This window comes from Tamandua tetradactyla, chromosome 6 (genome assembly GCF_023851605.1).
Source record: "Tamandua tetradactyla isolate mTamTet1 chromosome 6, mTamTet1.pri, whole genome shotgun sequence".
NCBI classification, from domain to species: Eukaryota; Metazoa; Chordata; class Mammalia; order Pilosa; family Myrmecophagidae; genus Tamandua; species Tamandua tetradactyla.
In genome coordinates this window covers 64,467,211-64,492,878 of record NC_135332.1, presented here as the reverse complement: position 1 = coordinate 64,492,878, position 25,668 = coordinate 64,467,211, and the positions used below count along the sequence as shown (strand labels likewise).

The 25,668-nt window shown below is 45.7% G+C and overlaps 1 protein-coding gene and 1 long non-coding RNA gene across 7 annotated transcripts; one reads left to right on the top strand and one right to left on the bottom strand.

Annotated features, from left to right (window-relative positions):
- Positions 1-23,314, top strand: LOC143688253 (myosin-3). Its single transcript, XM_077165991.1, has 41 exons — positions 1-94; positions 965-1,023; positions 1,679-1,890; positions 3,561-3,704; positions 4,400-4,556; positions 5,039-5,066; positions 5,493-5,601; positions 6,232-6,324; positions 7,154-7,217; positions 7,290-7,388; positions 8,419-8,522; positions 8,608-8,746; positions 9,174-9,292; positions 9,368-9,517; positions 10,604-10,774; positions 10,874-11,180; positions 11,296-11,366; positions 12,454-12,541; positions 12,625-12,742; positions 13,214-13,337; positions 13,431-13,567; positions 13,654-13,909; positions 14,096-14,338; positions 14,439-14,615; positions 14,732-14,877; positions 14,959-15,049; positions 15,477-15,866; positions 15,968-16,094; positions 17,598-17,716; positions 17,890-18,086; positions 18,462-18,645; positions 18,918-19,083; positions 19,397-19,521; positions 20,022-20,330; positions 20,446-20,649; positions 20,727-20,852; positions 21,736-21,906; positions 22,001-22,105; positions 22,252-22,347; positions 22,457-22,594; positions 23,166-23,314. The coding sequence occupies exons 3-41, from the start codon at positions 1,687-1,689 to the stop codon at positions 23,190-23,192; spliced, it is 5,823 nt and encodes a 1,940-aa protein (XP_077022106.1). The 5' UTR covers positions 1-94; positions 965-1,023; positions 1,679-1,686; the 3' UTR covers positions 23,193-23,314.
- On the bottom strand, positions 4,295-24,850 carry LOC143688254 (uncharacterized). 6 transcript variants are annotated; one of them, XR_013177904.1, is made up of 3 exons: positions 23,985-24,850; positions 12,496-12,691; positions 4,295-6,410 (listed from the first exon to the last, which is right to left on the bottom strand). It is a non-coding gene; the product is annotated as an uncharacterized LOC143688254 (long non-coding RNA). The 6 variants fall into 6 exon arrangements; XR_013177909.1 differs by having other exon boundaries at positions 12,551-12,691; XR_013177905.1 differs by lacking the exon at positions 4,295-6,410 and adding an exon at positions 7,075-7,291.
- Between the last annotated feature and the right edge of the window lie 818 nt (positions 24,851-25,668).

Here is a 25,668-nt window from a genome sequence, read left to right as displayed (position 1 = left end):
AGAAGGAATGAGCGCGGGGGTTTAGCGATGGCCTATAAAAGCCCCGGGTGAGACCCAGCTCCTTTGTAGCTCTCCCCCCACCCCGGAGGCGGAGGTAAGTCCCTGTGCTCCTCTTACATGGCTTTGTCTCTATGGCCTGGAGTGACAGGCACTCGGGCCTGACCTGGCCCTGGTAAGGTGGCTTCTCCTGTCTCCTTCTGAGGGGTTTTCGTAGACTTAGATGCAGAGACAGATCTTCCTAGGCCTAAAATGCCCACACACCATTTGCCCCCAATAAGTCACCTGGAGCAAGATATCTGTCCCTCAGGCTGTCCTTCCTCTCCCCACCCCCCAGCCCCCACTGCCCTCCCCCTCTTCCTCCTCTTTGGGTTTCCTCTTGGCCGCGCCTCTGACCTCTGCCTACCCACCACAGCCTGCTGCTCTCCCTCGGCAAGCCAAGGGACACTGACATTGGCCAGGGGGGCTCAGTATCCTTCCTTCACCTGCCCTCACTGTCGCAGGCTTTCTGGCCTGCTGAGGGGTCTCATCCTTTCAAGGCGATTCTTGCCCTACCCAAGGCACCAGGTGTGAATTAGCCAATTTCGGAGGTCACTCCATGTTTACAGAAGACGAGGAGACCTGTCTCCGGTCTGGTAGCACACGCTTACTGAGAAGGACCCTGTCCTTGCTGCCCAGTCCTAAATGGAAGACATTGCAAGCCAGGTAGTAACTGAAGAAGGTGTCATGGTGGGCAAAGAGAAGACAGATTTGGGGGGCATTTGGGGGCTTTTTACTGCCTTCCTGGCCTACCTGTGGGTCATGTCCCATGAGCTCCTCCAATTGGCCTCAGGGGTGAGGATTTTCACAAATGATCAGTCCTTTAACCTTATTAACTTGAATCTGAACCTTATTAACGGTTCAGATTCAAAACTGAACCGAATGATCTCAGGTGTCCCTGAATTTTCTTTTCATGTGTTTACTGCAGATCTGATAGTGCCAGGGTGCTGTTGTCTTCTGCTCTCCTCCTTTGGGTGTGACGCTCAGGTAAGAATTCTGGCTTTGCCCTTAGCTGTTGGATCCAAGGTTACCAGGTCCTCACACCTTCACGCCTACTCAATGGCTTTAAGTAGAGCCAGAAGAACTAGAGCTTTTAGACAGAAAGATTAGTCGGGAGAGGAGCAGACAGGAGCTCCTGCTTCTGGAACTTTCCAAGCAGATGCATGACATCAGATGCTAGCTTCTATTCTTAGCAACTGAAGGAAGCAAAAAGCTGGTTTCCTTCTGGGAGGAGGTAGCCACTTTGGTTCAAAATGGTTCATGAATTCCTTAACTTTCTTTGAAGAATGGTGCTTATTAATTTTTAAATAGTATTTCTTTTTATATCTTCACTCAGAAACACCTGAGATTTACAGAAAAGAAAAATGAGAGCCAGAGAGTGGCACTCTATCTTTAAGCTTCATTGAGCTTGGATTAAATAGTCTCTGTATCCTTTGCACAGAGTCATCATTCCATAAGTAGGAGCCGATTTTATTTTCTCAATCCTTAAATCCCCAGGGGAAGCTCCACTAGGGACCAGGGCAGCCTTGGTCCCGGGGCTCCGCCATGAGGGTGGCAGCAGATGATGCTGGCAGAGGTCTGGAGCAGCCTTGAGCCTGACTCAGCGGGGCAGCTGGGCTCACCCAGTGCGGTTGCCTTTCAGCTGGCACCATGAGCAGCGACACTGAAATGGAAGTGTTCGGTATAGCCGCTCCCTTTCTCCGCAAGTCGGAGAAGGAGAGAATTGAGGCTCAGAACCAGCCCTTTGACGCCAAGACCTACTGCTTTGTGGTTGACTCAAAGGAAGAGTATGCCAAGGGAAAAATCAAAAGTTCCCAGGATGGGAAGGTCACGGTGGAGACCGAAGACAACAGGGTAAGGCTCACTCACCGTCTTTGCATCTTCTCCAGCTCCTCCTGGGTTGCCTTGTAAATGCATCCGCCCCAACCCTGACCCAGAATGCCTCACATCATGTCACTGCCTTAGCCTTCTCGGAGAAAGTCGAATGAATGCTGGCCTTAAGTCACAGGGTGGGAAAAGAATCTGGTTGTAGCTGACCAAGGCTTTTGACAATGATCACGTTGGTCTAGGTCAGAGGGGAATAGCTCCATTCAACCCAAGGGGCTGGAGTTGGGAGTTCAGCACCAGGAGGAGCTCCCTTAGAACACTCTCCTTTGGTGTCCAAAGTTTCCCCCATAATTCTTCTAGCAATAGCCATCCAAGTGAGGAAGTAAGGAAAGTGCATAAGGGACCCTAGTGGACCACAAGCTCAACGTGAAATTGCAGGAAGGAGATGAGCGTTGAATCTGGAGATGCCTCCCCACTACACTCTGGCCCAGCCATTGTGGGAGCTCTGGGAGCAACTCTAGACTTCACTTCTTTCTGGAATCAAGCCAAGCAGAGTCTGGAAATGTTCCAAGGAAAGTCAGAAACTGACTAGGAAAGGAAAAAGAAAATCAGAGAGAGAAGGGCAAAGGAAATTGTATCTTTGGTTTGGGTTTTAAGGAGAAGGTATGAAGGACTGCCCTTTGATACTACTAAGCACTGAAGCTCCCAGAGGGTGGTTTTGTATATATTTCAGATATAGGAACTAAGACGGGCTTACAAGAAGATGGAAGCTAGACATAATAAATGGCAATAAAAGACCCTCAAGACCAGTCCCAAGAAGGGCTGATTGTATGGAGGTGATTTAAGAGAATTCCTGCTTGAAGGCAGGGAAAAGGTTGTTTCCTACCCATCCTGCCTGAGATCAGACAGGGAAAAGCAATGATCTTCAGAGGAAATCCCAGATGCAGGAGGTGAGGGCAGGGCAGGGGAGAGGAAGACAATCCCACAACCCCAGTGCCACGGGCTCCTCTGGCCCTGAGAAGCCTGAAGGTATTGGGGCAAGGAGTTTTATCTCTTGAGGAAATTGGGAAAGCATTTGCCAATGCTTGAAGCCACAGCCCTGCCTCACTGTACCTTTTACAACCCAGCAGCCGGGTGGAGGTGGGGTGGGCCCCCCCCCCCATGCTCTTTCCTAAGCACATATGGGGAGGGGGAGGAAGGGAGGGGCTGGGCAGCTGCTCTGAGAGAGCTCAGAATGTTGGCTAAGCCGGTGGTCCAATACCACCTCCCTCTTTCTCTTCTGCCCCTGTTTCCGCCACACCAATAGCCCTGTCGTTTTCTCTGAGTAGACAGGAAAGAGTCCGTCAGCTGCTGCAACCGGATTTCTCAGCAGCCAGCACTGCTAAGCTGACAGGTGCCCACCGGCCCCCGGCCCTGCCAGCCTGCCCCTCATCTTCCCACAGGGATCCCCTTTTCTCTTTCCCCTCGACCTCAGGCCCGTGGCAGAGGGAAAAAAGGTCTCACGTTACCGAAACAAATGACATTCTATCCCCACCACGGCAGGATGCCCAAACACCGTATCTTTCCTCGCTGTGGACAGGGCATTTTCTCTTGACCCTTTTCCCTGCGTGGGGGAAAGCCTCGACCGGGTGTAAGCCTTCGGCAGCGGGCGAAATGCACAGAGCCCATGAGTCAAGCACCGCCCTTCTCCCTTTCAGACCCTGGTGGTCAAACCCGAGGATGTGTACGCGATGAACCCCCCCAAGTTCGACAGGATCGAGGACATGGCCATGCTGACCCACCTGAACGAGCCGGCCGTGCTGTACAACCTGAAGGACCGCTACATCTCCTGGATGATCTACGTCAGTGCCCACCCTTGTGGGGGTCTGTCTCTGGGGTGCTTGGCTGAGGGACAGCAAATGCTCGTGTGGACGGTGGGGCTGGGAAAGGTTCAGGTTTGACTAAGTTGTTGGAAAAAAAAAAAGAAAAAATGAAGAAGAGAAAATAAAATGGAAAGGGGGAAGAGAAAGAAGACAAGAAAGCGAGAGATAAATGCAGTAGACAGAAGAGGGGTTGGAAAGAAGGTGGGAAGGAGGAAAAGTGGGGAGAGAGTAAAAGATGGAGCCAAAACTGGGTCTTGGCACTGCGACTTAGTAGCAGTGTGAGGTCTGGCGACTCCTGAATTTGAGTTTCAGTTGTCTGGTCTATAAACGGATCCCCCCTTGGCAAGGCTATCAGAAAGAAAAATGAGAATGGGGGGAGGGAACATGGATTTGGACTGCCCATGATGTGACAATCCTTGGTTTGAAATTCACGGGGTTGGGGTTAGACAGACTTAAATCAGGATTTTGCTGGTAGTTTTCACACTCAATTCTATATTCACTTTATTTCGCATCTTATAAATAAATAAAAGTTCTGAATTTCAGAACACATCTGGTACCCACCCCCCAAAAAAGGAGACAGGAAAATGAGATGATAAAATCAAAAGTTTTATCTATACCTACACAGCTGTGCACAAAATTACAACCATCACCATCATTCCCATTTACTCCTACAGACCTACTCGGGCCTCTTCTGCGTCACCGTCAACCCCTACAAGTGGCTGCCGGTATACAACCCCGAGGTGGTGGAGGGCTACCGAGGCAAAAAGCGCCAGGAGGCCCCGCCCCACATCTTCTCCATCTCTGACAACGCCTATCAGTTCATGCTCACGGGTACGTTTTCCAGGAGGAAGAATGGTGCAGTGGGGTGGGTGCTAGGCTGGGGCTCAGGAGATTTGCCATCCGGGCTTGGGCCTGTGCCCTCCAGTGCTGGGAAGAGGAGGAGAAGAGGTGGCAGAAGAGGCAGGAAAAGTCTAGCTCCCTAAGGCATGGCAGGTCGCGGGTGAGGAGGTTGGATTTAACATGAGTATTGGTTGAGCCCCATGCAATGTGCACTGCTGCGGGTCAGAGACAAAGACAGGCATTTCGTGAGGTTCAGTTCAATACCATTGGGTGCCACTGGTTGGTGAGACCCTGTCTGTCTCCTTCTCAAAAGGAGGCTCTTCGGGTCCTCATCTATCACTGAAAAAATGAAATTAAAGGGGAGAGGAATTGTGCAATTTAACTCGGACAGCATGAGAAATGGGGTAGAAACAGGAAACTCTCTCTTTTTTTTTTTTTTTAAATCTGACCATCAACTGTCTTCTCTTTGGCAGACCGTGAAAACCAGTCCATTCTGATCACGTAAGTATCGCAGGGTGAGGTGGGTTCATAGCTGTGGTCCTTTGTCTCCAGTGCAGAAGGCAAAGGGGCCACTCGTTCCAGTCTGTTAATTAGAAAGTTATCAGAGCAGTCTATGATGAAAAGACAGATTTGGGGGTGGGAAAGTACTTGTGTATGAGGCCCCCAAAAGCTGGACTTCTCCATCCTTGGGTCAATTAAACAGGCGGCGTGATGACGCTTCCCAGGCCCTCTGCCTCTCAGGCTGTCTCTCATGTTGGCAGGTGTGTGTCTGATGTGGCTCATAGTTCGTCCAGGTCTCTGTGTGGCCTGCATGTCACCCCCGGGGGCTCCCAAGAGCATAACACGGAGCTGCCATCCTGGGGTACCTGTTCATACTAGCCAGACATGTTTCTTTTTTTCTCTCTGTTTTGATCATCATTCTGACAGCGGAGAATCCGGGGCAGGAAAGACTGTGAACACCAAGCGGGTCATCCAGTACTTTGCAACAATTGCAGCTACTGGAGACCTCGCCAAGAAGAAGGACTCTAAGATGAAGGTATGGGAGATGGGAGGAGGAGAACGACTTGCTCGGCTTCCATGTCTCACTTTCCCCTTCACTTAAGAATGAGGAGGCAGGGGGAGGCCACACTCTGGATATCAGAGAGGATTAAAACTCTTCAAGGAAAGGAGAGCAGTCCAGGATTTAAGGACAGTCATCTTACACAACTCAGTATGTGTTTGATCTTACAGGACCAGCTCCTGTGATTTCCTGAAAAATGGAGCTGCAAGGCTTGATGAAGGAAGGTCAATTTGGGGCCAGCTGGGATGGTTTGCTTTTGTGGCAGAATCACACATACCGACCTGAGAAAGTTGTGCACCTGTACTTGCCTTTTGAAATGAATGTATTGCAAGAGCAGATGAACCCCTAACTAAAGAATCAAGGAATCACTGCCTTCAAAGGATTTTAAATGTCAGAGCACCCAACTATGGCCAAATATAACAAAATATAGCAAAAGGGCTTTGGGTAAAGCGTGCTGCTGATTTGACTAATCCTGAAATTGGAGAAGGAGAGCCTGGCAGACAGCAAGGGCAGGTGGAAAAGGGGAGAACTGGTGACATTCATTCACTACTGTCATTCCATCGCTTAAAAAAGTTTTTGTCTTCCTCCCTTGATGTCTTGCATTAGGGAACTCTGGAGGATCAGATCATCAGCGCCAACCCACTGCTGGAGGCCTTCGGGAATGCCAAAACCGTGAGGAACGACAACTCCTCCCGCTTTGTGAGTCTGGGTTCAGTTAAGACGGAGTTTCCTTGGTGGTCTGCAAGGTTTCTGCCCTCGCAGAGTTTGCAGACCTTGTGGGGCATCTACAGACAATGAAGGAGGGAAGCAAGTCAGTACACAAGGTCATTCCATATGGTGATGAATCTGTGAGAAGCCCCAGTAAAAAGGATTCGTGATGGGAAGTAACTGGGACGGGGTCTCCTCTAACCTGGGTTGGCAGGGAGGACCTCTCTCGGGGGCTGCCATGTGGATCTGCAGCGGAAAAAGGAGCCAGGCATGGAAAGACCAGGGAGAAGAAGGAACAGAGGGAAAGGCGGGGGGGGTGGGGGTGGGGGGTGGTGGTGGGAGTGGGGCATATCGCCTGAGGCAGGCAGAGCCTGGTGAGGTCAAAGGGACCTTTGGGGATCTTCTGGCTGAAGTGAGGTGGCCAGGGGGTGAGTCACTTGAGATGAGGTGGAAGAGGTGAAAGAGACCGGGTCATGAAAGAAAACAGTGCCCCCAGGAGTGTGCATTTTAATCTCAAGTACAACGGGGAGCTACTGAAGGGTTCTGTAAGCAGAGGAGTGATATAGTTCGATTTCTATCTTAAAAAAAAAAAATCACTCTCATTGCTTTACTGCTGGATGTGTGTGTTTGAGGGTGGGGTGAGGGTGGGGTTGGAGTAAAGGGGATGGAACAAAAAGGAGAAACGCCAAAGAGGAAGGATGCAGAGAAGGAGTTTATTTTCAAGGTATAGGGAAAACAAGGCTCCTACTCAGATGACTTTGGAGACCAGAGAGAACAATTTGGAGCCGTGGCAGATTGTGGTCTCTTTCTCCTCCCACAGGGCAAGTTCATCCGAATCCATTTTGGTACCACTGGGAAGCTGGCTTCTGCAGATATTGAAACTTGTAAGTACATTTCTGGGGACAGGTGATGTCTCAGAAACAGTTTGGAAAACAGTCCTGTGTTTGTATTCATAGATCTGCTGGAAAAATCAAGGGTGACCTTCCAGCTGAAGGCTGAAAGAAGCTACCACATCTTCTACCAGATTCTTTCCAACAAGAAGCCTGAGCTCATAGGTAAATGAATTGGCCCTTAGATCACAGGACAGAGGAGAGTTGTACCTACCTGCACATGGGTTACTCGGAAGCCACTGAGGAGGCTTATTTTAGAAATAGAATGTGGCTCTGTTGACAATGACAAGCCAATTTTTAGAAAAATGCTTAATCAATGGACAGCAACAAGATTATATGACTGCTGAAGTCAGCGTTGGTTTATAAAAACCTTCTCAACAGCTGAGCTTTCAATTGTCCTTTTGCGCCCCCTCGTGTTCTGGCATAGAAAACATCCTGTTGCCAAATGCTGTGAGGCAGTGCAAAATTAGATGGTAAGTCCAGCTTGCCTGTGAATACTATGCTGCCCGCGTCCCACCCATCATAGGTGCCTGCGTGTACGCCGTCACCTGGGCTGTGTTTGCTCAGCCTTGTAGTCTCTAGCCTGGAAATAGCAATGGCTCCAGGTTTTCAACAGTTTTCGGAAAAGGCTATGATGCTACCCAACAAGCTATGCTTCCTCCCCGTGGTCTCATATCCTGTCCAAACTCAGTTTTCACTCCAGCCTACATGGACATGCACATTCACACACAAAGCAAGAGAATTCGAATGTTCTCTCTAGGGTTCTTCTTCTTTTGGTATGCTGTATGGTGGCGGTCACATTTCATTCTTTTTCCATGTGACTATCCTGTTACTGCAGCACCATTTGTTGAATATTTTTTGTGGGGGGGGAGTGGTGGGTGGTGCACAGATTGGAAATCAAATCCGGGTCTCCCGCATGACATGGGAAAATTCTACCACTGAACTACTCTCACACCACCTTCAAGGTCTTAAGCTCATTGCATGGGAGGGTTGCAAGGGTTCCCTGGACTTTATATTCAGCCCCAACCTGAGTATCTCAGGCTGTACCTTCACACTGCCTAAAAGAGAGTTCTAACTCTAAATTCAACGTGGGATCCAGCAGTAAAAGCCCCAGCCTGGGGTGTAGGAGCTCAAAATCCACTAAGTGGACACTTTCTTTGCATTGTTTAACCCCTCTCAAACTGTGTCATTTCAGAGCTGCTGCTTATTACAACCAACCCTTACGACTACCCATTCATCAGCCAGGGTGAAATCCTGGTGGCCAGCATTGACGATGCTGAGGAGCTGCTGGCTACAGATGTAAGTAGAAGCCAGAGAAAGAGGTGGGGTGCTCTCCACCCGTCACCTGGGTCACCCTATCGACTTTATGCTCTTCTGATGCCAGAGTGCCATTGACATATTGGGCTTCACCCCGGAAGAGAAATCTGGGCTCTACAAGCTGACGGGCGCCGTGATGCACTATGGCAACATGAAGTTCAAGCAGAAGCAGCGGGAGGAGCAGGCAGAGCCGGACGGCACGGAAGGTAAAAAAAAAAAAAAAAAAAAAAGTCACTGCAATAAGCCAAAGCCAGGTGGTTGTTCAAGTGATGTCATTTGGTGCCTCTTTTTAAAGTGATAAGCCTAACTTCTGCTTGGAAAAAGTGAACCTCTCCAGGATTTACCCAAATTTGCAGAATTGCTAGAACGTTCCTGTTTCAGATGTAATGAGAAGTGACCAGGGCTCTCTGGAGCCCAATCCTGCTTTTCATAAAATTTATCTTATGCTCTGAGTGACTGGGCTTCCACTAAGCCACACATAAGCAGTTTAGAGATATGGAATGTAAAATACACCGAAGCAATCATAGCCCTGCCTTGAAACATCTGGCTGATTTTCAAAGTGGTTCTCCTACTTCACCAAGCATTGAGGGTTTCCCTTTATAATTATCTTTCTTTCCTTTTTTTTTTCCCCAGTGGCTGACAAAACAGCTTATCTCATGGGCCTGAACTCATCCGACCTCCTGAAAGCTTTGTGCTTCCCCCGAGTAAAAGTTGGGAACGAGTATGTCACCAAAGGTCAAACCGTGGATCAGGTAAGGACTGCTCCTGGCCGGGAAAGGAGACAGGACCCTGACTTTGGGCTGATCAGTTGAGCTTTCCTCCAACAGGTTCACCATGCTGTGAATGCCCTCTCCAAGTCTGTTTATGAAAAGCTGTTCTTGTGGATGGTCACTCGCATCAACCAGCAATTGGATACGAAGCTTCCAAGACAACACTTCATTGGGGTTTTGGACATTGCAGGGTTTGAAATCTTTGAGGTTTGTTTTATAGTCAAGTTTGTACATGGCTGGGAGGATTGGGGTCTATGACCCTATCAGGAAGATGTCAAGTTGGCCACATGTCCTAGCATCTCATATTGTAGGAAAACTGGATAGAAAATGGATTAGGTAGAAGAGAAGTACCCTGCCTGGAGGGTTTGTATTGTTTTAAGAGAGGAAATGACTCTGTCAAGTGGAATTTTTTTTTAATTTATTAATTAAAAAATTAAGAAATCAACTAAAACATCAACATACATAATCAGTAATTCACAATATCATCACTTAGTTGCGTATTCATCATTTCTTAGAACATTTGCATTAATTCAGAAAAAGAAATAAAAAGACAATAGGAAAAGAAATAAAACGAACACAAGAAAGAAAAAAAAAAAAGATTATACCTACCATACCCCTTACCCCTCGCTTTCTAATTGATCACTAGCATTTCAAACTAAATTTATTTTAGCATTTGTTCCCCCTATTATTTATTTTTATTCCATATGTTCTACTCCTTTGTTGACAAGGTAGATAAAAGGAGCATCAGACACAAGGTTTTTGTCAAGTGGAATTTTAAAGGACATTGTCAGGGGATTTTTTAAAAAAGAAATTCTGATTTAGAGAGAGCTAGAAAAGGTATATGGAAAATTTGATAATAAGCTAATCACACAATATTTCTACATAAATATTCCATTGGTTCTGTATTGGAAGCATATAGTCTGATCAAAGCAGATATTTGGTATCCAGCAGCTACAAGACATGGAAGGGAATAAAAAGATGAGACTGTGATCTAGTAGATGAAAGTTAGAAAGATATAAGGTACATAGAAGAGTGACTACAATAAGGTATAACATGGCTGATGCACAGGAATTCCCAGATCATGGGAATTCAGGAGAGGAAGGAACACCTTCTAGGTGGAAATTCAGAGATGGCTCAAAGGAGGAGAGATGAGCTGAGCTAGCCTGTAGAGAACATGGCTCCAAATGCATAAGCAAGTTGGCAAGAACTTGACACAATGGGGAGGGATGTTGATGGGTCTTTGATTTTGAAAGAAATCTGACTGGTCACATTAACATTATATTTTGGTGTTAGTATAACAGCCTGGAGCAGCTGTGCATCAACTTCACCAATGAGAAGCTGCAACAGTTTTTCAACCACCACATGTTCGTGCTGGAGCAGGAGGAGTACAAGAAGGAAGGCATCGAGTGGACATTCATCGACTTTGGGATGGACCTGGCTGCCTGCATCGAGCTCATCGAGAAGGTATCCTATCCTGTCCACTCTGTAACCTCTTCTCGTACACTCTGCTTCTTGTTACTGCAGCTCATACTTATCCCTTATGCATTTGGCTTTTCAATCCAGCCCATGGGCATCTTCTCCATCCTGGAAGAGGAGTGCATGTTCCCCAAGGCAACAGATACCTCCTTCAAGAACAAGCTGTATGACCAGCACTTGGGCAAGTCCAGCAACTTCCAGAAGCCCAAGGTTGTCAAAGGCAGGGCCGAGGCCCACTTCTCGCTGGTGCACTACGCCGGCACCGTGGACTACAGTGTCTCGGGCTGGCTGGAGAAGAACAAGGACCCCCTGAACGAGACTGTGGTCGGGCTGTACCAGAAGTCCTCTAACAGGCTCCTGGCACACCTCTATGCCACCTTTGCCACGGCAGACGGTAATAGGCTCCAGGGAATGCTTTGTATTAGTGCTGTTTCTCTCCATTTGTTCCATAGGCCCCCAAAAACGTTATGGCTCTGCTAACAGCACATGCTGTCGTTTATTTCTTTCAGCTGACAGTGGGAAGAAGAAAGTCGCCAAGAAAAAGGGTTCTTCCTTCCAAACCGTCTCTGCCCTTTTCAGGGTAAGGAAAGCACCACAAGTTTGTTTGTAATTGGGTTGCATCATCTCAATTACTCACTCAAAAAGAGTGATGTAGAGATTCTAAAATAGGGGTAAGAAGAGTAATGTCTTAATTTGGTAACTGCCACTTCATGAGGTTGAGTGATAGTATGATCATGTATAAATGAGGTCTGAACAAATTTAGGACCAGAATTTAATTATCATTTTGCACTGCAGCAGGCTGGCTGGCTGGGTTGGGAGGTGGGTTCTCAGTATATGCTCCTGACCCGAAACTCACCTCATGCTCCCAGTGGAGATGATTTTTTTTTTAATCTTTTTATTTTATTTTTTTAAATACCAAAAAACACAAAGAAAATGCAAGCATTCTTATTTTAATCATTCCATTCTACATATATAATCAGTAATTCACAATATCATCACATAGTTTCATATTCATCATCATTATCATTTCTTGCAACATTTGCATCTATTCAGAAAAAGAAATAAAACGAAAACAGATAAAAAAGTATACATACCATACCCCTTACCCCTCCCTTTCATTGATCACTAGCATTTCAAACTAAATTTATTTTAACATTTGTTCCCTCTATTATTTCTTTTTATTCCATATGTTCTACTTGTCTGTTGACAAGGTAGATAAAAGGAGCATCAGTCACAAGGTTTTCACAATCACACAGTCACATTGTGAGAGCTCTATCATCATACAACCATCATGAAGAAACATGGCTACTGGAACACAGCTCAACATTTTCAGGCAGTAATGGAGATGATTTTGAAAGTATTATTATTTTGGGGGGTGCATGGTCCAGGAATCAAACCCAAGTCTCCCACATGGAAGCGGAATTCTAACCACTGAACTACCTGTGCACCCTTGAAAGTATTTTATACTTTGTTAGACCCTGGTTCACTGTGCCTCTCGTCATAGGATGATTAAAAAAAAAGAGTTAAATAAATTCATTACTTTTCAAAATTCATAATGAATTAAAAACATATCCTATTTTTCATTACAAGTTATCTCCCCCTTTGAAAATGTAAGGCCCATAGCAGGCCAACTAGTAAACTTTATCTTTTAAAAATTATTATTTTAGGAAAATCTGAACAAGCTCATGTCAAACTTAAGAACGACTCACCCTCACTTTGTGCGCTGTATAATTCCCAATGAAACCAAGACCCCAGGTAAGGTACCTGCTGGCTCTCTTGAAGGTTCTTGGTGTTAAGAAGTGGGGCGTGTAGTTGATTTCTCTTGCTTCCATTCTCAGGGGCTATGGAACATAGCCTTGTCCTCCATCAGCTGCGGTGTAACGGTGTCCTTGAAGGCATCCGCATCTGCAGGAAGGGATTCCCAAATAGGATCCTCTATGGTGACTTTAAACAAAGGTATGGAATGAAAATGTTCTAAGTGTTTCTTTTTCTTTTTTTTTTAACATGGGCAGGCACTGGGAATCGAACCCGGGTCCTCTGGCATGGCAGGTGAGCATTCTTGCCTGCTGAGCCACCGTGGCCTGCCTAAGTGTTTCTTAAAGACATGCAAATGTTGACATTTGAGAGGGAGAAGGATCGGTATGAAAAGACCCTTTCTGAAAGAACAGTCATGGACTGCCATGTATACATAACTTGTTTCTTCCTGTTTTCTCAGGAGCTTAACTTACATGCAACACGGCAGAAGGGTCTGTCTGATTCAGAAGGCCTTGATTCTAGGCCACTATCTAGCTGTGTGACTTTGGGCAAGATTCTTTACCTCTCTGGATTTTGGTCTCCTTGCCTAGAAAGACAGGCCTGAACTGGAAAGTCTTCAAGGTTTATGTGTTTGCTCACAGTCTGTGATTAGTTCTGTATCCACAATGGCAGGTACCGAGTGCTGAATGCCAGTGCGATCCCTGAGGGGCAATTCATTGACAGCAAGAAAGCTTGTGAAAAGTTGTTGGCATCCATTGACATTGACCACACTCAGTACAAATTTGGTCATACCAAGGTAACGCATCCATTCTGAAAGATGCCATCCTTTCATTCTTCTTAATACAACGTCTAGAGAAAACTGACTCATGTCACTCTTTTCCCCTCTAAGGTATTCTTCAAGGCAGGCTTGCTGGGGACCCTGGAAGAGATGCGGGATGACCGTCTGGCCAAGCTGATTACCCGCACGCAAGCTGTGTGCAGAGGGTTCCTCATGCGTGTGGAATTCCAGAAGATGGTGCAGAGAAGGTTAAGCAGGGTCTTTGTTCAAACATGAGTTCTTTGGGCAGAGATGGGTGCATCTCTTCTAGGAATAACCCACATTTTGTTTTTAGGGAGTCCATCTTTTGCATCCAATACAACATTCGCTCATTTATGAATGTCAAGCACTGGCCTTGGATGAAGCTATATTTTAAGATCAAGCCCCTCCTCAAGAGTGCGGAGACTGAGAAGGAGATGGCCACCATAAAGGAAGAGTTTCAGAAAACCAAAGATGAACTAGCCAAGTCAGAGGCAAAAAGGAAGGAGCTAGAGGAAAAACTGGTGACACTGGTACAAGAGAAAAATGACCTGCAGCTCCAAGTACAAGCTGTATGTGTTTATATCCTATCTTGACTTTCTTTCTAGATTTGGTTATTTAGAAAAAAGGATTATTGATGGGGAGTTTTTTCATTGGGATGCTTCAGAGGGAACTTCATATATATAAAAAAATACTGTGACATCATAAATCTTATCTCATTGAAGGAAATAATTCTTGTTTTAAATTTTATTATAAAGGAAAGTGAAAATCTGTTGGATGCTGAAGAAAGATGTGACCAACTGATTAAAGCCAAATTCCAGCTTGAAGCCAAAATCAAGGAGGTGACCGAGAGAGCTGAGGATGAGGAAGAGATCAATGCTGAGCTGACAGCCAAGAAGAGGAAACTGGAGGATGAATGTTCAGAGCTCAAGAAAGATATAGATGACCTTGAGCTGACACTGGCCAAGGTTGAAAAGGAGAAACATGCCACAGAGAACAAGGTACTCTGTTTGTGGGTCTCTCTAGCTTGATGTAGTCAGTACTGTCCTGACTTTATCAGGTCTCATAATTGCTTGTAGCTAACCATGAATTCCTTCTTAGGTTAAAAACCTTACTGAGGAACTCGCCGGGTTGGATGAAACCATTGCAAAGTTAACCAGGGAGAAGAAGGCCCTCCAAGAGGCCCACCAGCAGACCCTGGATGACCTCCAAGCTGAAGAAGACAAGGTCAATTCTTTGAGCAAAATCAAGAGCAAACTGGAACAACAAGTTGATGATGTGAGTAAACAATGCTAATTGGGGGGGGGGGGTCCTAGAACTTCAGAGTTGGAAGAACCCCCAGTGTCCCCTGGTGTAAGGAATTTATTCTCAAAAGGAAATGGCACTTTTTTCAGCTGGAAAGTTCCTTAGAACAAGAAAAGAAACTCCGTGTAGACCTGGAAAGGAACAAAAGGAAGCTTGAGGGAGACCTGAAGCTTGCACAAGAGTCCATATTAGATCTAGAGAATGATAAGCAACAGCTGGATGAGAGGCTCAAGAAGTATGTCCTGAACCTGTTGGTTTCAATTTTCCAAGTTACTGGGTATTTTTGTGTTCACATACTCTACGTTTTCCTTCACAGGAAGGATTTTGAATATAGTCAACTGCAAAGCAAAGTGGAAGACGAACAGACTTTGGGCCTCCAGTTTCAGAAGAAAATCAAAGAGCTACAGGTAAGTGACATTAGGAGATTTTGCTCAAAATGTTGGGTTGCTCATAATGAGCTGGAAGCTGTCTATTGTAAACCATTGACTTAGAGCAAATGGGCAAAACTATTCGCCTATCTCATTGGTTTCCTTCTTACTGGGTTGACACAGCAGTGTTGAACTATTTTTCCATAATTTTAAAATGAATACCGGGTTAAAGTACTTTGGGTCGACATTTAGTTTAATGGGGAATATTCTGGGTTGGTCACTGCAGGAGTAATGACCCTGTTGAGGTGGGAGTAAAGTCATAATAAAGGAAATTGACAACAGTCCCATTTCTCTGGGAGAAGACCAAGAACCGGCTTGTCTAATAGGAATGGAAACTAGCCTGTTCTTGACATTCAGAATCATTCTGGGGAACTGACTGTCTGTGGGGTGTGGCTGCCCTCTGCAGGCTCGGATTGAAGAGCTGGAAGAAGAGATTGAGGCAGAGAGGGCAACCCGTGCCAAGACAGAGAAGCAGCGTAGTGACTATGCCCGAGAACTGGAGGAGTTGAGTGAGCGGCTGGAGGAGGCGGGAGGCGTCACCTCAACCCAGATAGAGCTCAACAAGAAGCGGGAGGCCGAGTTCCAGAAAATGCGCCGGGACCTGGAGGAGGCCACGCTGCAGCATGAAGCCATGGTGGCCACGTTGAGGAAGAAGCACGCGGACAGCGTGGCTGAGCTGGGGGAGCAGATCGACAACCTGCAGAGGGTCAAGCAGAAACTGGAGAAGGAGAAGAGCGAGCTTAAACTCGAGATCGATGACCTCTCCAGTAATGTGGAGAGTGTGTCGAAATCTAAGGTGCTTGGGCTTCAGGGGACCGGATGGTTTTGTTAGCAGAGAAACCCAGGTACTCAAATCTGAATACTGACTTTGCTTTCTGCCCCTTCTGGATTCTTTAGGCAAACCTGGAGAAAATATGCCGAACTCTGGAGGATCAGTTAAGTGAGTCCAGGAGCAAAAATGAGGAAATTCAGAGGAGCTTGAGTGACCTGACGACACAGAAGTCTCGTCTTCAGACTGAGGCTGGTGAGCAATGCGCAGGAAAAGGGAAAGGGCAGAGTCTCACGGACACACATAAGGGGGCAACTGGTCAAAAGTGAAGGGCAGTGTTTCTTTTGGGGTGAATTTCTAAGAAAGCATATTTTCAAAGAGAAATCATTGAATTAACCCACCAAAAATCCATAACTCATGAAAAGGTCTATTCAAAATATCCTGAACGAAGAGGAAATTGAGAGTTTAGTCAAAACAGGAGAGAGAAGGAGACCAGAAAGAGAAAGTTAAGATACTGTCCAGCCAGATGCATTCAAAATTATTATTACCTTGCATCAAACAGAATCTAAATGGCAGAATCAGAGCTAGAAACAAAGTCCCACCTTCTTTCTGCTTCTTGCTGCATATTAATTATCTGCATCCTTGGGGATTTACCTCTGGAATCATAAATTAATTTAATCAAGAACAAATATTTTCTAAACACAGGAATCTGGATGGATCCATAAAGTGGACTTGGTTTGTAATTTTTAAAATTAGTATTTATTTACAAATACTCTATTACCACGAAACAAAAACTTCTCCTTGTCCTTTCCCCTCCCCCCACCACCCTGTAAGCTCTAGGGATCTCCTATAAGTGACATCTTATAATATTTGTCCTTATGTGCTTTGCTTACTTCACTCAGCATAGCATTTTCAAGGTTATTCCATACTACAAGATGTCTCAGAACTTCATTAGTTCTTAAAGCTGCGTAATATTCCATTGTGTGTGTATACCATATTTTGTTTAGCCATTAATTTGTTGATGGACACTTGGGTTATTCTACCTTTGGCTGTTGTGAATAATGCTGCTATGAATATTGGTAAAACAAACATTTTTTATAGGTTCTTCGTAGGCAATAAGAATGTGGGGGAACATTGTTTGGGACTTTCACTTTGAAAATATGGCTCCACCCAGAGCTGGTCTTTTGGTGTATCATCACAAGTGAATCAACCCTTTTCTAGCAGCCACAACCATTTCACGTGAGAAGAGAAGCTTAGCTGCCACTTCTGCAATCATTCTTGGGGATTTACCTCTGGAATCATAAAACCCTCCACCTTCAGTTTTTTTCTTTTTTATCTTTTAACTTCTGTATGAACTTGCTATATTCACTTACGAGTCAAACTTCAAATTACTAGAGATAGAAAGTCCTAGGGAAAGCAGTATTTCCTTCAATGACAAATTAACCAACAGATGGAAATTCCAGCCCCATGGAGATTGGACATGGGTGTTATTAGGTGTTTCCAGAAAATATTTCTAATTTACAATTATTCTTGATGGGCCTTATTGATAGAAGTCACTCCAAGCTTCTGGTAGTTTACAAAAATATCTTATCAAGTTGTGTTTTTAGTTTCTTTTTCATGGACACATCCTTTTTGCCCTAGGAAAGAACCATACCTGATAATTTACTGATTTCCAAGCTCAAAACACAATGCCCTACACCCAGTAGGAACTTGGTTAATGAATGAATGAATGAGTAAAATATTTCCTTCTGGACACAGGTGAGCTAAGTCGGCAACTAGAAGAAAGGGAAAGCATAGTATCCCAACTTTCCAGGAGTAAGCAAGCATTTACCCAGCAAATAGAAGAGCTCAAGAGGCAGTTAGAGGAAGAGAGCAAGGTATGATATCTAAGGGAATGCTTCCTTAACCCAATGTTCACATTTCACATCAGAAAAAAAAAGAAGCAACTTTATTCAGTAGATGATGATAGCAGAAACAGACTTGAATTGTATCATGAACATGGCCCTAACATTTTAATCAATTAAATGCTCGCCTCCTGTGACTTCCGCAGGCCAAGAATGCCCTGGCCCATGCCCTGCAGTCCTCCCGCCATGACTGCGACCTGCTGCGGGAACAGTATGAGGAGGAGCAGGAATCCAAGGCTGAGCTGCAGAGGGCGCTGTCCAAGGCCAACAGCGAGGTTGCTCAGTGGAGGAACAAATACGAGACAGATGCCATTCAGCGCACAGAGGAGCTAGAGGAGGCCAAGTATACAATACTATTTGCTTTTAGTAGACCTAAAACCCTTAAACATTCCCACGGGAGAGGTCACTGACTTTACAACTACTTGGAAATGAATTTGTTTTGCTACTAGATGCTTCCTCATTTCATCTTTCATTTATTGCAGTGATGGACCATTAGAGGGACCAGGCGTTAGCACATTTCATTAAGATAAACAACTTTGATCATTGGTAGAGACAAGGAAGGCTACTAATCACTGATTTCTGGCACACATAAAATTCCCCTGGGCTTGTAAAAGCAAATGGGTGTTTGAATCACATAGATTAGTGAATAGTGATGAATAGTGATGTTCAAGAGTAGTGAAACTTAAATAGCATCTGCTTCTCTTTCACATTCTTTAAGGAAAAAACTTGCTCAGCGTCTTCAAGATTCTGAGGAACAGGTTGAGGCAGTGAATGCTAAATGTGCTTCCTTGGAGAAGACCAAGCAGAGGCTTCAAGGAGAGGTGGAGGACTTGATGGTTGATGTCGAAAGAGCCAACTCCTTGGCTGCTGCTCTCGACAAGAAGCAGAGGAACTTTGACAAGGTGTGGGGTCAGCTCCATGTCAGCTGAACATCATGATGCGGGGAATGCCTAATAGTCATGGAAAGAGGAAACCTGAGTCCCAGCCCTGACTCTGCCACCACTAGCTTGTGACCTTGGGGAAGTCCTTGGACTTATCTGAGCTGTACTTTCCTCATCCGTAAAAGAAAAGGAGATAGGACGAGGATGGAGGTCCCTTTCAAACACTCTCAGGGGAAACAAAGTCTGGGGGAGCAATGCTAATCAGTGGGGCCCACTTCTATCCTGAATTCCAGGTGCTAGCCGAATGGAAGACCAAGTGTGAGGAGAGCCAAGCAGAGCTGGAGGCGTCTCTCAAGGAGTCCCGCTCTCTGAGCACTGAACTCTTCAAACTAAAAAATGCCTATGAGGAAGCCTTAGACCAGCTTGAAACTGTGAAACGAGAAAATAAGAACTTAGAGCGTAAGCAGTGTGAAACAGTCTGAAACTTCCCTCCTTTCACAATCTGAGTGTGTTAGAGTGGGCACGACCTCACTGATCAATTCCTGTCATCAGGTTCACTCATTCCCTACACGCATGCCCGTTAGTGCATGAGCAGAAAGTATTCATCATCAGAGGGGGGCTCTTTCTATCTCCCCATACATAGTATCTTATCGTTAGGAAAAAGGAGTCCTCGGCACTGTAGGCAACTGGTTGGACAGCATTTAGTTGGTGCTTACCATGCCCGGAAACCTGTGAAGAGCTGTTCCAATGCAACCGAAAATTGTCTTTGCAGAGGAGATCGCGGATCTCACAGAACAAATTGCCGAAAATGGTAAAACCATCCATGAACTGGAGAAATCAAGAAAGCAGATTGAGCTGGAGAAGGCTGATATTCAGCTGGCCCTTGAGGAGGCCGAGGTGAGCAGGATTCCTGGGGAGGCAGCAGTGAGAACAGATGGATGGTGGAGTCCACCCGGAGGCTAGCGCCCTACGCTGTCTTTATTTAATGCCTAGTACCTACCCCTTTCCTGTCGAACGGCACAAACTGAGAGGGTGAATGAAATAATGTCTGTGAATTATCATGAATTCTTTGGAGAAAATCATTCCATTAAAAATAGGTCTAAAAATGTGATTTTTACAAAAAATTTTAGATGACTTTAAAATAATTTATAGAGTGCTTTAAAGCTCCTAAAAATAGGTTGAATTAAATATGTTACAATTTTTATGGTATAATTTATGGTGTATAACAATGAAACAGACTTTATTTCTCCACTCAGGATAAATGAGGGATATTTTTTAAAAGAGAATGTTGAGTATCACAGAGTGACCGTAAGGAAACCTGGTCACCCCCAGAGGGTAGCGTTGCAGGCTCTGACCTGTCGCTGCTCCTGTTCCTGTTTTGGTTTTGTTCTCCCAAGGCCGCTCTTGAGCACGAAGAGGCCAAGATCCTCCGCATCCAGCTCGAACTGACCCAAGTGAAGTCAGAAATCGATAGAAAGATCGCGGAGAAAGACGAGGAGATTGAGCAGCTGAAGAGGAACTACCAGAGGACGGTGGAGACCATGCAGAGTGCTCTGGACGCAGAGGTGCGGAGCAGGAACGAAGCTATCAGGATCAAGAAGAAGATGGAGGGGGACCTGAACGAGATCGAGATCCAGCTAAGCCACGCCAACCGCCAGGCGGCGGAAACCCTCAAGCACCTCCGGAGTGTGCAGGGACAGCTGAAGGTTTGTGAAAGCCCCCGATGGCAAAACTTCTGTTCTCCAACCTCAAAGGTGCAGACTAGCCCTGGGGTCCTAACGCCCCAACTTGAAGTAGAATTTGCCTTTTCTCACTGGCTAGGACACCCAGCTCCACCTGGACGATGCCCTCCGGGGCCAGGAGGACCTGAAGGAGCAGCTGGCAATCGTGGAGCGCAGAGCCAACCTGCTGCAGGCCGAGGTGGAGGAGCTGCGGGCCTCTCTGGAGCAGACGGAGAGGGCCCGGAAACTGGCCGAGCAAGAGCTTTTGGATTCCAATGAGCGAGTGCAGCTGCTGCATACCCAGGTGAGGGAAGGGGGAGGAGGAGATGAGAGACCCTGGCCTCAGATACACCAGGGTAACACCCGCTTCTCTCGTCCTAGAATACCAGCCTCATCCATACCAAGAAGAAGCTGGAGACCGACCTCACACAGCTGCAAAGCGAGGTTGAAGATGCCAGCAGGGATGCCAGAAATGCTGAAGAGAAAGCCAAGAAGGCAATCACAGATGTAAGGCTTTTCCTTCCCCCAAGATCTATGTTTCATTAAAGCCCACTTCCTGCCTCCCACCTTGAGCTAATTCCCATTAGACCGGTGGGGCCTCCCCAGGACACACGTGGTGTGGCCTTCTGCTCCAAGCAGCTCCCCACTTCCCTCGATCTCAGTTTGTGCCCCCCTGCACATTTAAAAGCTGGGCATGAGAAATAGTGGAGCACAGGAAAAAAAGGTAGGAAGGGATTATATGCTGATTCTTTCCTTGTGACTGCTGAAGGGTACATTCTATCTTTTCACATATCACCCCAAATATCTAAGCAAGACTTCTTCAAAATATCAAAGAGAGACCATCAGATGTCCAGAGCCCACCTAGCTATGTCCCAGAAAGCTGCCATCCATGGCCCCCATGGCACCATCTGCTGCCTGGTGGGAGAACATCACGTCTCAGCTCAATTTTGCTCACCTGTACATTCACAGATCACCTCAATGCTCAAGAACGCTTCCCTTAATCTCACTCTCCCCAAACCTGCGATGCTGGGTATCAACTCAAACTTCTCTAAGTCTTCAATATGTTTCTCTATAGAACATATATTTTATACTCAATGGTGATGATGAAAAAAATCATTTCATTAGGGTGGGAGGAAGGTTCCAGGAGGCCAGTTTAAGAAAGGGAAGGAACCATTTCCATCCAGTCCTTGAAGAGTGCATTTCTTACATTATTTCTTATAACAGGTGCAGCTCTCCTCATACTCTGTCGTGAAAGGAGATGCTCAATCACTGTCCTATGTGTTGTCTCTTTCCTTCCACCTGATCTCTGGTCTTCTGCGGTACCCAGGTAGGACAGCTCCTATGTGCTTGAGCTTTGTCTGCATTATAATGGGTGCGATTTGCTTTTCAGGCGGCCATAATGGCTGAGGAGCTGAAGAAGGAGCAGGACACCAGCGCCCACCTGGAGCGGATGAAGAAGAACCTGGAGCAGACGGTGAAGGACCTGCAGCACCGCCTGGACGAGGCTGAGCAGCTGGCCCTCAAGGGCGGGAAGAAGCAGATCCAGAAACTGGAGACACGGGTACTTGCGGGGAGAACTCCAGCCTAAACGGAGCTTCCCAGCCTCCCCCCACTTTTGCTACAGCCCCAGACTGATTTCCCAACCATTCCCCCAGATCCGAGAGCTGGAATTTGAGCTTGAAGGGGAGCAGAAGAAGAACACAGAGTCTGTCAAGGGCCTGCGGAAATATGAGCGGAGGGTCAAGGAGCTGACTTACCAGGTAAGTGGGAAGCAAATCCATAAAGTGAAAGCACTACCCTGGGCGTCTCCCACAGTCTATGTGGAGAGCCAACCCTAGAAACCGGCTGGGCCCTTCCCAACTGTGTCCCCTTCTCTCCAGTGACATTCTCGTTTTATCATTTTTAGAGTGAAGAGGACAGGAAGAATGTGCTGAGATTACAGGATCTGGTGGACAAACTGCAAGTGAAAGTGAAATCCTATAAGAGGCAGGCTGAGGAGGCTGTAAGTCAAAGGAATTTACAGTTTCAGACCAGTGGCCTTTCGCGTTTCTCACAGTGCACTCTACAAGAGCTGTCTGTTCATTGCATCTGCATGGGCTGTTTGGTTGTAGGATGAACAAGCCAACGTTCATCTCACCAAATTCCGAAAAGCTCAGCATGAGCTCGAGGAGGCTGAGGAACGGGCTGATATTGCAGAATCGCAAGTCAACAAGCTTCGAGCTAAGACCCGAGACTTCACCTCCAGCAGGGTAAGTCATTCCTTGGGCACTTTGTTGGAGAACAACAAATGGGGGCTAGTGAAATGAATCCAGGGAGACCTGGGAAGAACCTACAGTGATTAGAGAGTTTGGAGTTAAAAGGATTCCTAGAAAACCCTTTACTTTAGAGCTGGGGAATCTCGGGCTCAGAAAAGTAAGGAATTTGCTTAAAGTCACTTAGCTGAGTGGTGGCAGAACCTGGCTAGAAACCAGGTCTGTAGGTACCAATAAAAAACCAAACATCGTCCAGAAAAGAAATGAATGAGCTTTGCTCCATTGGGCTCTTTCAAGCGCCCCCTGCTGGCAACAGAGAGACTGCTGTAGAAGCGCCTTCAGCAGGCTGCCTGTAGGTAATCTGCTGCCTACTGAATTGGGTTTGTTCCCCCGGAAGGCCAGTTTCTCAGGTGATGGGGTGACTTCCTCCATGCACACAATCATGTCTTCCCTTGAGGTCCAAAAGATATCCTTGCGTATGAGCAACTCTGTGACGACTGTAGGAAGAGGGGTGGGAGGAGATGCCTCTGTCATCTTGGCATAACTAAAAATGTTTTTTTCTTTCCAGATGGTAGTCCATGAGAGTGAAGAGTGAGCAATACCTTTCTGGAACAGGACAGAAAATATGCAGAATGTGTATTTTCATGGTTCCTGGCCATTATATTTAATTTCCATGTGACTGCTTGTCACATGCAATAAACTTTGCATTGTTTTCAATTTGGGGCAGTTACATTGTATTTGTTTTCCCTTGTCCCATGGGGACGGCCCATGGGGACGGCTCATTGGTGAGTTTTACACCTCATGTTAAAATCTCTAAGCAGATGGCTTGATGAGTTCAATTATTTGATTATATGGCACAAAGAGGGAAAGATTGCTTTTGGTTTAAATTTGAGATTAGATCAGCAAGAAAGATATTCCTAGGTTAACACTACTTTGAAAAATGGGTTGTGTCTGACAAACTTTCTTTCCATATTGCATGAGGGAATCACAAAGATTAGGTTCAAGAAAACCTTGTCTCAAGTTGAATAGGGTGGGAATGAAAGGGGGCCAGGGTCCTCTCTTCTAGTTCTATCAGAGAAGGATATCTGGAATTCAGTGAATATTTGTTGGGCTGTTGCTCCATGCAAAAGCTGAGCAAAGTATTGGGAACATAAAAAAGAATAAAATAGTGTCTGGTCCCTTCACGGGCTCATAGTCTAAACTTGCCACTGAGTCCTGCTATCTTAGCTAAGGGAACATGACCTCAAAGCTGCACAACAGTAGTCTCACTCCTTGCCCAGAATAAGCCTATCTTCAGAGGTCAGAATAACCATCTGATTGACCTGTCCTGGGAACGAGCACCTTCTGCCCTGGAAACTCTGTGTTATCAAAATTGAACAAAACTTACCAGAAATCATTGCCAAGTTCCCTTCTTTATCTGATTCTAAAAGATCAGGAGGTGAACCAGTTTGACTCCCGTAGGAATAGAAGACCTAGGGGCTTCCTCTTCAGTACCCAATACCAAGGTTTGCATCTCCTAGAATTTGTCATTATAGTAGAGAGGACATTGATTTGGCCTACCAGTGTCATCATTTTGTCTCAAAGACCACATCCTTTGATTGCTTTGCATACTTTGTGACAACACTGGTGACTAAAAAGTGGCATGCCTTCCTGGTGGTGGCTGTCACCGCCAGGAAATCACAGCAGTGAGAACAAATCCGACCCATCCCAGACCTGTTCAGTCACTTGGACCCACTTAGAATATACAAGGGTTACTACAGATGGCCTTCCATAGGGAGAGGGAGACAGAGGGGAGAGGGAGACAGAGAAAGCAAATGAAATTTATCTTGATGGAAGTATTCCAACTAATAAATAAAGGAATCCCTAACAATTCATATCAGCTATCATCACAAAAATATAGATAACCAGACAATGATAGGCGTACACACTACCATCTACTGGGAATTCCTGCCAAACAATCTAACTTGGGTCTGCGCACGCCTCTAGGTGTGACTCCCCATTTATAATAAATACAGGCAACAGAGAGACAAGGTGCAACCAATAAATACACGGGACGTGGGGATTCAACTGAACAAACTACCTAGGTGTTTTCAATAAACAAATTGCAAGTAAAACTATAAAAGAAATGGAAGAAGGGAACTATAGATTAAAAGAGACCAACCAATTGCACCAAATGGACCTTGTTGGGATTCTGATTTGTACAAACAAAGCTGCTAAAAAGAAATACATAGCCACATATAGCCCAATTGGAAAATTTGACTACCGAGAGTAAATTTGATTGTGATAAGGAATTAATTTTTTAAGGTACAATGTGATATTTTGTTCATTTTTTTAAGCTTCCTTATATTTTAATAATACATACTAAAATACAGAATAAAAATAATGATATAAGAGGCCCCTGATGCCTTTTATGCAGAATCGGACAAGAATTTGAGAATCTTTGAGGCTGCAGGAGGGGACATGTTCACCTGGGGCAAAGAGTAATATTTCACACAAAAGAGAAGGCAAGGGGATGGGTTCTGGAAGCCACATAAGTAGCTCTAATAGGCTCTGATTTTGTGAAGGATTTAAACTGGAGAACTAATTTTGTAAGAGTCAATATTATGATCAATTCTACTGGTGTTCATTTCATCCAAAAAGTAAAGGCTGCCCAGGACTACTGAGAATGTAAGTTCTCTGTTATTGAGGAGAGAAAAAGGAAAGCATGTATCTCATTCCAAATAAGGACCTGTGGTACCACACCAAACAGGAGAGGGAAGTCTTGTCCGGCACTGGAGGATGGTATCAGCCACTATTTATTGACCTCTTACCATGTGCACTTAGCACACATTATTTCATGTCATCTTTATAACAACTCAGCAATAAGCATGCTTTACGGATGAAGAAGCAACTGAAATAGGAACCTGCTCAAGGTCAAAATGGCAGAGCTGGGATGCTCTCTGGGTCCCAGGTCTAACAGGGCATGAGGAATGTCGTGAGAAAATGGAACAACGCAAAAAATGTGCATTAGAACTTGGCTGGTAAAACCCAAAGCGTCAACTTTTCTTTGACCATTTTGGTTAACCTCCCTC

Bases quoted from the DNA above. Each gene is read 5' to 3' on its own strand.
- LOC143688253 (XM_077165991.1), top strand. From the start codon at position 1,687: ATGAGCAGCGACACTGAAATGGAAGTGTTCGGTATAGCCGCTCCCTTT. The intron at 5,067-5,492 runs GTAAGTATCGCA...TCATTCTGACAG, and splicing joins AACCAGTCCATTCTGATCAC to CGGAGAATCCGGGGCAGGAA. The intron at 11,367-12,453 runs GTAAGGAAAGCA...TTATTATTTTAG, and splicing joins CCGTCTCTGCCCTTTTCAGG to GAAAATCTGAACAAGCTCAT.